Source organism: Scardinius erythrophthalmus (genome assembly GCF_964197995.2).
Source record: "Scardinius erythrophthalmus genome assembly, chromosome: 18".
Taxonomy (NCBI): domain Eukaryota; kingdom Metazoa; phylum Chordata; class Actinopteri; order Cypriniformes; family Leuciscidae; genus Scardinius; species Scardinius erythrophthalmus.
This window is the reverse complement of record NC_138238.1, coordinates 12,587,335-12,599,878: the sequence shown is the minus strand read 5'-3', so window position 1 is coordinate 12,599,878 and position 12,544 is coordinate 12,587,335. Positions and strand designations below refer to the sequence as shown.

General features: G+C 36.3%; 1 protein-coding gene across 1 annotated transcript in view; it reads right to left on the bottom strand.

The window, feature by feature from the left end:
- Window positions 1–413: 413 nt before the first annotated feature.
- Window positions 414–12,544, bottom strand: part of myo1d (myosin 1D) — a 69,894-nt gene continuing 57,763 nt past the window's right edge. The window contains exon 22 of the mRNA XM_081392279.1: window positions 414–3,034. Coding sequence (XP_081248405.1) covers window positions 2,878–3,034 — 157 coding nt within the window. The 3' untranslated portion in view covers window positions 414–2,877. The remainder of the gene's footprint in view (window positions 3,035–12,544) is intronic.

Here is a 12,544-nt window from a genome sequence, read left to right as displayed (position 1 = left end):
TTAGTATTTGTTCTAGTGTTTTCCCCCACGTGGGAGTTTTGTTTATTCTTTGTACTTTTGTTTGGTTTGTTAATTAAAATCTTACCTTTTTTTCATCTGCATTTGAGTCCTCGTTTATGTTTCTTGATTTAAACGTGACAGATTGTCAATTTTAATTTCATGGTGATTTGTATTCAGAACAGTAATAAAGATCATTCATACACATGTTAGATCTCCATCATGAACTTAAGAACTATTATTAAAATACCCACGTAGTGTGATTGCTGTCAATGGATGTGCTATAGCCACGCCCACAGCCGAAAAGATTGACAGGTTCAATTGTCGTCATCAACTTCCCAGCGGCAAACAGCTGCTCTCCCTGGATTTATAGCCATGTGCGGCAAATCAATGAAATAATGACAATATATCAGTGTGATGGAGCAAAAGCCTCGGAGTAGACACTTCAAGGGCATGTTTATTTTCACGAGCAGATATTTGGTACAGCGTTTACTTGATTAAAAAAAACAAACTTATGATAAATCAGTTCTAAGATTTCTATGCATTATAATTAGTTTTTAAAGCTTACTTGTTTGGTTTCCATATAATAATATTCATTTCCGTAAATTACTAATGGTTAATTATTGCATTAATATACATATGAAAAGCTATTTTTAAACAAACACTATAAACTGGATTCCCTTTTTGATTTGGTCCAAGCATTCCAACATTTTAAAACATTTTAAAATATATTAATTAAATAAGAGAAATATAAAAATTAGGCACATCATTTGATCAGATCAGGCTAATAGGTAAAATTACAACAAAGAACATAAAAAATCTGGGAACTGAAATTATTCGGCACTTGGAATCACTGGGGATCATGACAAGAAGAAAAGAAATTATTATATATTATAAAATGGTCATATAGGCTATTGTATGTCTATCACTGCCAGAACAAAGCACAAAATAGGCTGGATTGTATGCAAATGAACAATCATATAACGCCTATTATCAAGGTAAAAGATAATTTACACATTGTCAGTACGTTTCAGATTTAGTGTTTGATTCAAGAAAAATAGACCTTTAAAACTTTTAGAAAATGATGTTAGTCCATTTATCTCCTAGCTTTTAACTATTGAGGTAAGAAACGGGGTTGTCCGACAGTGTGTTCATGCTTTTACTGACACACTTTACCAATCCAGGCTAATAGTCAAGAGAGTGAACAGGGACTGAGGAAGAGGATGAGAGAGTGTAGAGAGAGAGGGACAAAACATAAATATTCCTTCCAATGCAAAAGCATTTTAAAGGAAGCACCTGTTTGAAGCAGACATGAGCAATAAAGCAAAATGGAGATTATGTGATCATCATTCACATGCAGACCGGCCGATCACTTGCTCAAAGAGATATTCTATCTTCGACGGCTCACACAAAACTCGCCATCGAATCCACTTTACCCAATTTTAATCACATGCAGTGGAACATCCCTGACACTGCTGATAGAAGCTTAGTGACATTTTTGGCCACGAGAAACGATCCTAATTAACTGATAAAAAAAGATCTCTAGCTACTAGCCATGAACAAAACAATAAAACAATTATGGGAAAACAAATGTATGCAAACACCTGCTTAGAAATGAAGAACAGCAGTCAGTTTTTAGTTTGGCACTTTCTTTGTCAGTTGCGAAAGCTTCAAACTGGGTCAGACATCTTGGGAGTTTCCACTCAGAACTCTGTTGATTTTGTTCTATAAATCAATACTGCTCTCTTTCTCTCTTATTTGAACACATTTATAATGTGCAAATTCGTAATATCAGAGCTTGCTGTTTGCTGCGTTATTCAATGTTGACAAAATATTGAACTAAAAATGGAACCTAATTGAACAACTGGTTGCCTGTTCTTCAAAAATGATGACTTAAGAGTTTGGAGGATTTTTATTATCTTGTGTTTTTTGGTGACAAATGCATTTTTGGCTCATGTAAAATGGCGACTACTATGAATTCAGTCTTTGTAAACAAAATTTTGAATGGCTTTATCAGTACAGAAATTACTTTTTTTTTTTGCTATAAACCAGTGAGGGTGAGTGGATGACTAAAGGGACCACTATTGGCAGCAGGGTCTATTATTTCATAAAATGGCAATTGAAAATAACAGTCGCCATCACTTCCTGCTCTGTGCCGCCCTATCTGATTCTACTCCAAGAGATGTGAAATATGTGAATAAATGACAGTTCTCCGCCTACCTACATTATATATATAGTGCATACAGTACATTACATAAGCTATATCAAATATGACAGTATCCGTATACAACGTGCTATAAATGACCAGCTATATGCAGAAAAATAGAATGGTTTAAATTACGAGAAAGTTTAACGCTCCTCTAAGAGCAGCTGATGAGTTTAAGGATATGATCAACACATCCCGCTCAAGAACATCTGATCAAATTCAGCAGCAACCACAGGACTGCTTATGATCTGTGCAATACGTCGAGACACAAGCAGAGCTGTTCTTCATCCTGCAAGAGGCAATGATCAAAAACCAACATATTCCCTTTCAAGGAAAAACCTCAAAACACAAGCAAGATACTTTTAAAACCCTTCGTATCCTGTTCCTCATAAATATTACATTTATGATTACCCATCATTTGGTTGTAATGTTTAATAAATACACAGAGCTGGGTCTAGTAAATCATCTCCGAGGGTCTATCTCACTACCTTCCTTGTCTAAACTGAAGTTTGGAATTTAAGGATTAATTAAATTAAATATTCTGCCTTGCCTGTCTTCAGGGAAATTTGGTATGGCTTCATTTCTGAGGTTCAACTCAAAAGTTTTGACTAGCACAAAATAGATACCCTGCTGTCAATGTCCTGTTAAAGGGATCGTCTGGGATCCCCGGCCCTCTAGTTGCCTGGCACTGAGAGAATGTATCCCGATCGGCTCTTGGTGAAGTCTGGCTGTGATTGGTTGATCTTGGTTTCCACAATGACAGTGCACTTCCTCCCATTCATACTGCAGTGAATGGGGCTGAGGATGTTCACCTGTAGCTTCCTCTTCTCACTAGAAACAGAGAGAGAGAGAGAGAGAGAGAGAGAGTCATTGCAATACTCCATATGTTCTTGTTTGTGTTTGGGTCCACAGAGCTCTGTGTGCTTGTCTCATCTGGTTGGCTGTTTCTGGGTGGATGGGCATTTTACACCAGACTGTCTCGCTTAGGGGATCAATGAAGCACAAGAGTAATTGGTTGAGAGCGAGAGTGGCTGAGTTTTTAGAGAACGGTGAATGGAAAACTAAAAGTTCGACTGTAACACACACACTCTGCATTTGAAGTCAATAGATCTAACCACTAAAAGCCTCGCTACACCTAGAAAACCCATTAGCTCCATTTATATATATAGAATTTCCACTCGTTTTTCAACTTGTTTTATTTAAACAAAGCAAAAATCTGGGTTCCAGTGAGGTAATTACAATGGAAGTGAATAAGGCCAATCCGTAAATGTTAAAATACACACTGTTTCAATAGTATAGCCACAGAACATAAACATTATGTGTGTTAACATGATTTTAGTGGAAACAATAGTTTACTAACCTTTTTTTTTACACATTTAACATAAGAATTAAAGTACAGTAAATGCTTTTAGAAAAAATATAAACGGCACATAACAACAAATCTGTTAAGACATTTACTTTTAGTGTAGGTGTTTAACTTAATAAATGTCACAAATTCTATCAAACACGGAGCTTACCAACCAAACCCACAATATTCCTTAAATAAACTCGCATGAAGAATTCTTTAACAATATGAAGGTTTTATCTTTGTGTTTATTATTGTAGAACCAACATCTTCTAAATTAGAAGTCTGATTCAGAAGAGTGACCTTTACCAGGCAGCTTATGTAAGAAATCCTGCAGATGATAAACTCTCCATAAGTTACTGTACCAGCAGGTTGCTCCGCCAGATGTTTCTATGGCAACCCAATGAACCCCATCATTTGGTAAGGCTGCTCCAGTCAACCAGCATCAATCTCTCCTATCATTCACAATCTTATTCAAGGGTGTGCAAACTCTGTATTTACTCATTGTATTAGGTATAAAGTACAATCCCTTCAGCTTCCTGTTGAGGCAGGAATGAAAGGTTAGTCGAATTGCTTGGGGTTTAGTTGAGTTTTGATTGTAGCAGCAGGGAACGGCATGAAGACTGTAGATTTCCCCATACTGAGTCTCTCTGTGAGCCGGTATCTCTCACACAGTGCTGGTCGAGCAGACGGCTCTGCATGGCCCACTGGAAAATCAATTCTTTCCAGCCCTCCTCTCCCCTGTGCCTGTGCCCTTCACGCCAACTGACTCACCACCTTTGAGGCCTGCTCTGCTACCCAGAATAGAAGGAGTATTAAGGGAAGGTAAAAGGGGGAGGGGGAGGGGAAGTGAGCACTCAGGAGATGCAGAGGTAACTGGTAAATACAACTCAAGCCCATTTGTCTAGTGCCAGACAGCATCATGACTGTGTCCGTATATATCTCTACACTTTTGCACGTTATTCTGGGATTCTTCAGTTAGGGGAAATTTCAAATGAAACCAACAAAAGTACTTTTGACACTAAAATCACACACTATGCATGTGTGTGTGTGTGTGTGTGTGTGTGTGTGTGTGTGTGTGTGTGTGTGTGTGTGTGTGTGTGTGTGTGTGTGTGTGTGTGTGTGTGTGTGTGTGTGTTAGTGCTCTCAATCAATTAAAAAAAAAAAAACTAATTAAATCGCACATTTTTACTGCAATTAATCGCGAATGATAAAACCAAACATTTTTTTATATTGTAATAATTTTACATTTAATCTTCAAATTAATTTAGCAACTATATAAAGACAGTAGCCTATATTTCTTTTTATGAAAGATGGCATCACCAAAACCGCTACTGATGTCTCTATGAAACTGATTTTTTCCCCCTCAAATTTAGCCATTAATTATAGTCATTCAGCATTACAGTATAATTGAAAGCTATCATTTTGAACATTTCTTAGGCTTTTAATAATATAACAACTTTTAATTTGAGTGAACTTAAAACAATCCTCACATAAATCCATTATAATAAATTCCACATTTACCTGTGCCCTTCAATATATATGAGCAATTTTTTTTCTACTGGCCAAGTCCGATTTTTAACTTGCCCTGTCAAAATGCAAAAAAAAAATATCGTTTTCATTGTTTTTGACCCATGTAACCTTGTAAACAGTGCTTTAAGATTTTTAGGTAGGTCTAACAGGTAGGATACCCAACATACCTGTAAATTAAATAAAGTTATCAAACTCTTCACTGCATCAATTATAAATTAAATATATATTAATCCTTCTTAAAGCTACAAACATTATTCAAGAGCAATGAGTGGTTTTCTCTGTCTTTTGTTCTTTGATTAACGTTAATCACATACATAACAGCAGTGAGTTTAATAGGCTGCTGTCACGATGCACAAGATGCGGATCTGACGCACATCCTATTTTTTCATACATTTATTTTCTGTACATTTACATACATTTAAGACTTCATTTAACTAATTTAACTGTGCTTGCGAGGATACTCGACAAAATGGGCATTTTATAATTTTGTGTGTTTTTGTCCATTCAACATTGTTTGAAGCGGCTTTCTGTGCGCACGAGCCGTATCGAGTCGAGGTTTTAAAATGATTTATATTCGTTTTTATATTGTTTTTACAATGGGAAACCCTATTTTATTTAATGCAACAAAATTCATCAAGTTTAAAGTGTGACAGTGTCTCCAAATACTTTTGGACCACTTTATAATAAAATGACCATCATTGAAATGTAATGCTTTTGTTTTATATGTACTTGTTATAAACATGGATCCTATCGAGCAATAAAATTGAAATAAATATTTTCTCTCTCAGTGTCCATGAGGTTAGCAGGCCAAAAAAGAGGATTTTCTTCATGTAAAAGAGCCCTTACTGACAATTTCTATTCTACTGCCACAACAGCAGATGCAACTGAGGTTCAGAAAGGTGTAAAACGGTCTCTTACGATCACTATTCTGCATCTGTATTTATCTGCAAAGCAATTTTGGCTCTAGTATATTTTGTGGGTCGAGGAAAGAGGGGAAATGGGAGGAGAGAAGAATGAATGCGTGTCTGCAACATAGTCACGCCCCACCTACAAAAATAGCAGATATGCCCTTGGGCTAATCCGTCTTCACATCCTCAAAAAAAAAGAAAAAAAAGAAGCTAAAAAGTATTATGCTTGCTGTGCACTTGAGAGAAGAGAGGCAGCACTGCAGCATCCTTCACTTCATACCGCCCCACTCCAGTAATCAGACTATCTGCCTTCCTCACACACACACACACTTAGACTGGAAGCACCTTTTTGTGGTTGCTATTATTAAACCTTGTCCTAAGGATAAGAACAGAGAGCACATCTTGTGATAGTGTAAATGTTTTTTTCACCATGATCCTTAAATAAAAATAAAAAAACATGGAATAAAATTAGTCAAATTATACCTCGTTGATTTATTAATGAACAATTAAGCTTTGCTACATTTAATTTTCATTGGCATTTAGTTGATTTTCAATGTGTGAAATCTACCAAAAGGAGCATGACGTTCATTGAAGCGCCAGCACATATGATGAATAAGTCAAGTAGATAGATTACTGTAGAAAATAATAATTCAGCTTCCTCAAATCTCTCTGTGCAGTAAAGCCTGCCCTCTAAAACTACTATTTATCAAACACAAGCAGGAGCTTTAGCTTCTAATATGTATCAGATCAGTGGCAGGGCTTCGTTGCCTCTGCTCTTTTTCACAATTTTAAGCTGTTAAGGAGGAGATTACAAAGTAGGTCATTTAGAAGAACAGGGAGAAAAGGCTTAGCAAGAAGAAATATTGATCAAAGCTGGGGCTCTTCTCAGAGAACAGCAGGCATGAATTCAAAAGAGGCAAATAAGAGTGAGGAGGGGAAAAGAGATAGAAGGATGAGCAAGTAAAAATGAGAGAGCAAAAGAATAGGACAGGGAGGAAATAATGGACGGCAAAGAGGCCAGCCCTACAGGGAAAACTGGAAAAATGTGTCAGGTAAGCTAAAAATGTGCTTCATGTGGTAACATCTAACCCCTTATTTACACTGCAAAAGTCTGTGGCGCATCACGGCTCCTACATGTCCACCGGATCTGAATGCTCGTGTTTATACCATCCTCGACACGCCACGTTTCAGAAGCGTCCCAGAAGTGGCTCTCCACACTGCTTCGCTAAAGATAGGTGCCTAGTCTATTTTTGACTGGTTAAAACAGCTTTTAAAATATCAGCAAGATTTCAAGCTTAACAGACACCTGCAGATTTGCTCACTGACTAAAGACAGACCGTTGTGTTCCAGTAATCAGCAACTGAAGTAACAGACAGCAGGTGTTGATATGAATCAGTAATATTTGGCGGTAAATTTGCTGATAGTGTGCAGATACACTTCCTGTTGAGAGTTCACAGAGATCATAGTGGACCCGAGATTACCTGTGCTGAAGGTTTAGAATCAATAGAATTAAATCTGATGAACAGCAGGTGTGTAGGGTGCAGTATGGACCTCATCATTTTAACATCTTCCAGACTTCTCTCCCTTTTGCTGCTAAGGTTGAGGAAAGCCATTCACTGATTCACAGTAGACAATCTGTTCCTCAATGGTCAAACTACAATAGGACAGATGCCCCATGAAAATCAGCACACTTTATACAAACACCACCCATTGTTATATTCCCTTCTGGCTACTGAGGAACTTCCTAAAAGAATCCCCATGGGAGCTGTATAATCAACAAGACATTTTTTGGGACAATACCCTGGGTAAATATCTGGTCACTCAAAGTCATATAAAAATAATCCTTCCTGACTGGTAATGGGAGACACTTTTTAAAACCCAACAAGCTAATATCATGATATTAAGGCCTAATAGCAGGAAATCAATAGTGTTAATGCAGATTTCCCAGAGCGTGGCGGGAAGCAAGGACAGCTTAGCACTTCATTTGCAGCAAGAGGCTGTTGCTTGATCCAAGCATGACTTACCAAACGTCCAGATAATGTCTATATAGCCATAAAGCTCCTTACTGTCATTCATCAGCTTCTGAACATCAAAGTAGAGCCTCAGTAGAGGATCACTGCAAGAGGGTCAGTGTAGGTGACAAGTGAAAGAGGTTAGTTAATAAGAGATGATAGAGATATGAAGAAAGAGAGGATAGACCGAGGAACTGAGAGGTTGAGTGAGGATGAAGGTGCTATGAGTGATTTCAGGTATTTTGCAAACTCCAAACCATTCTCCAAAACCAAGCTTGATATCAGCAAAATGAATGACAGAAAGAGGTTGACTGGACAGAAGAGAGATCGACTGTTTTTCCTATTGACTTAAAAGGCTTTTTCTTTGACTAATGTATTTCTAGCATATACCCTACCGTTAAAAATTCTGGGGTCAGAAAGATTTTTTAAAAGTTTTTGAAGTGCACCAAGGCTGCATATATTTAATTTAATAAAAAAGAATAGTAAAAAGTAAATTTTAAAATGATTTATTCTTGTGATTGCAAACTTTTCCGCAGCCATTACTTCAGTCACATGATCCTTCAGAAATCATTCTAATATTTGGTGGTAGAAAGGAAACATTTATTAGCTATTATTAACTGTGCTGCTTAATTTTTAATTTGTTTATTTATTTATTTTTGTGGAAACCGTGATACAATTTTTTAGGACTTTTTGATGAATAGAATGTTCAAAGGAACAACATTTATTTAAAACAGAAAAGTAACATTATTGATGTCTTTACTGTCACTTTTGATCAATTTAATGCATCCTTGCTGAATAAAAGCAAAAATTACAAAATGAACAAGCAAATATACCCATTAATTAGCAGATATACAAATTTAAAATTTACTCCTTTTCCTCTTGGAAAACTCGACCAAAGTATTGATGACTCATCCTGCACTACACTGATTTTCATCCAATCAAACGTTCTCTAGAATGAAAATGTACCTCCTTCTAACATCACCTAAAAAAAGACTAGTACGGCTAAATATAGCAATTGTGTGTGCTTTTAAATTAAATTTAATTCCTGTATTTCAATTTAGGAAGCAAACAGGAAGTAAAATGAAATTCTAATTTCATTCAATTCAATTAAATCAAGTAGAATTCAAATATAAATTCATATAACTTAAATAAGTTTAATTTTTAAAATGATGGACTACACTACACTATAATGTACACTATATACATATAGAAAAGCCAAAAAATAACACTAATAACTGTAATAATGAGTATTGTAGCAGTAACAAAAGCAAAATAGTCATAATAACAGCTTTAGAAATAGCATATGTAATTGTAAAAGTAATAGTAAAAATAATAGTAGCAATTACAAAGACAGAAACTGTAATTATGGTAGTGGTGGTAAAGACAGCTACACAAACGTAAATGTATAAGCATTTGGTTAGGTTCAATTAGTGATTGGAGAAAAAATGAGAGGACGGTAAAGAAATAGGATGTGAGGTAAAATGGCTGTGGAGACATTAGATGCAGAGCAGGTGAGAGTCACACAGACATGAGCCAACGAAGCATCCTCCCATTATCCCATCTCTGGCTGGTTGGAACGCAGAGAGTGAAAGAATGTAAGACACAAGGGCAGTGGGGGTGGAGCGGTGAGAGAGAGCGAGTGAGACACAGCAATGCAGAGCTAGCACAGGAGAAAGTAGGTCAGATTCATCCACTCCAATTCAAACGCACACAAGTACAATATCATAGCCATCCACCAACACCCCAACATCCATTTAAAACCCCCAACCAGTTCGTCAGCTAAGCCTTTCCCTCCATCAGTTCAGCTCAGGATGACTAAACACACAAACTAATCCAGCTCATTAGATAGCAAAACAAGCTTAATTTAACAGAGAAACAGCTATTTACTGTACATACTTGATGTATTTGAATTTTCTCCAAAGAGAACTTGGAGAAAATTCTAAGGACAAAGTAGTTGGCAGTACAAAAATACGATATAATATATAAAATATAATAATATATAAAATTATATTATTGTGATATTGAATGTACACTCTATAAACCACAGATTTATTTTGAAGCAACACTGTCCAAAAGTGACCCCATGGGTGAAGTTTCCTCCATGAGCTCATTGGCCCTCATTTATCAATCTTGCGTAGAAACGGGCGTATATATTGGCGTAAGATTATGCTTACACTCTTCTCATCGCCTGATTTATGAAGCTGTGCATACGTTTGAAATTCTGGTGTACGCAATACCTGCCCTTGATAAATGCCGCGGCTGAAATCGATCGTCAGTAGAATAACACGCCCCTAAATATTCAAGTCTCCGCTCCCCCCACGCCCTCATTTTACGCCATGGACACACGGAAGACGGCAAAGAAGAGAAACTTCTTTGAGAAAGAGAAAGTGAAACCAGGGAAGTGGAAAGAAACAAAATTGATTTCTAGATTTTTATTATTATTTTTTATTATAATATTTACTATTAATGACGCTTATTGTTATTTAGAAGAAGAATGTCGTTATTATTATTATTTGTATTATTATTATTATTATTGTTTAAAATAAGAAGAATGGCATTTTTATTATTTTGTCAGTCTGAATTATTTTTTTGGGCCTTTCATTACTAAACCCAGTCCGTGCACACCTGCCGGCCCTAACCCTGGCCTAACCATCGTTTCAAAGAATAGTACAACGGCGAGCGCGTCGAGTATAAACGCCTCGTCCGTTTGGGGAGGTGCGCGCGCCTTCTGCGGAGACTCGCGCTGCGGAGCCAGGCGAAAGTATAAACAAGGCTTGAATCGTCAGGTAAAGCGCACAGGCTCGCAACTGAAGGAATACATATGCCTACAATTCAAATGCTTTGGTAAATTCACACAAATTAAACATTTTAGTCCATGTTGCACAAAAATAAACACTGAAGTTTATAATTACTATGTTGTTGTTGTTTTTTACAGTGGGTCATAATATATTATATCTTTTAGTATGTCAATGCGTTTTGTGGTGTTAGGAATTGTTTTTCTGCGCATTCCCGCACTCAAAACGTGCGTACACCACCTCCTGAGCTGGCGTAGGATTTGAGCGTGCCGTACGCCAACGTCCATATTGATAAATCTCAAAGTCACCGTGGTTTTGGGTGTACGCCAGGTGTACGCTGGAAATTTGGTGTACGCACTTTTGATAAATGAGGGCCATTGTGTTTTCGAGTGCTGTGTACATTCATTGAGCTGGTAATGCTGCATGACTGTTAATTAATTGTTCTGATTGATTGCTATGTTGTGCCTGACAGTGTTTAGTGTTCAATGTTTTATGTCTGGGGTTGTTGTTGCTCCACCTACTGGACTGGATGTAGAAGTGCTGGACAGTAGAGCAATGGTGGTTGCTACAACTTTACCGTAATTGTAATATCGTTACTGTAATCGTAATTTACCGTTACTGTAATATTGTTTATAATATTCTTATTACTTTTAATGCAATGTAAAAAAGGCTTAAAATGCAAAAACTTTGTAACACATTGTATATTAATATCGTTCAAAAGAGGTCCGTAAGATTTAATAATATAATACTTTCATTCAAAAGGATCAAAAGTGAACATTTCTAATGTAAATATATAGTAAAGACACATTTATGCTATAAAACATTTCAAAGAATCCTGGAAAAAAATGTCATGGTTTAAACAATAATATTTAGCAGCTCAACTGTATTCAACATTGATGATGATAATAATATGAAATGTTTCTTAAGCAGCGAATCAGCATATTCGAATGATTTCTGAAGCATCATGTGACTGAAGACTAGCGTAATGATGCTGAAAATCCAGCTTTGACATCACAAGAATAAATTACATTTTGAAATATTTGAAAATAGAAAACAGTTATTTTAAATTTCAATTATATTTCACAATATTACTGTTTTTACTGTATTTTTGATCAAATAAATGCAGACTTCTTTAAAATAAAACTGTATCAACTCCAAACTTTTGAATGGTAGTGTAAATACATTATAAAAACATAAAATATTATAATAAATGTCTCTTATGTCAATAGTGTGTAGAATAAAAGGTTCCACCTGTCTTAAAACTTCAAATTGTGTAAAAATCTAAAGTAAATTGTATTATGAATATTACATGAATATCACATGTATTATACTTCACTAAAAAACAAATGCAGAGGGAACTTTACCACTGAAGCGCATATGTGTGTAAATGCACAGTGAAGATTGCAAATTCCCACTTATTTGTTTCGCTCGGATGGGGTGAAATGAGTTTTCCCTCTGCAGGCTACTGTAAGCGACTAATTTACATACGAATTCCAGTATAATCACTGCAACAGGCAATTCATAGCAGCCTTTACCTTGAAAGGGTAGGCAAATGGAGCTATTTAGAGAAGCATCTCTCTCTCTCTCTCTTACTCATTAGTATTCTAAACCGGCAGGCCAACTAATGGACTAAATATCAGACAGACATGGATCGTCTAGTTGCTATGGGAACTGCATCTGCAGCACCAAGAGTGAGGTGAGGTGAGAAATACAGAGGAAAAAATAAACACATGGAATGAGAAACAGAG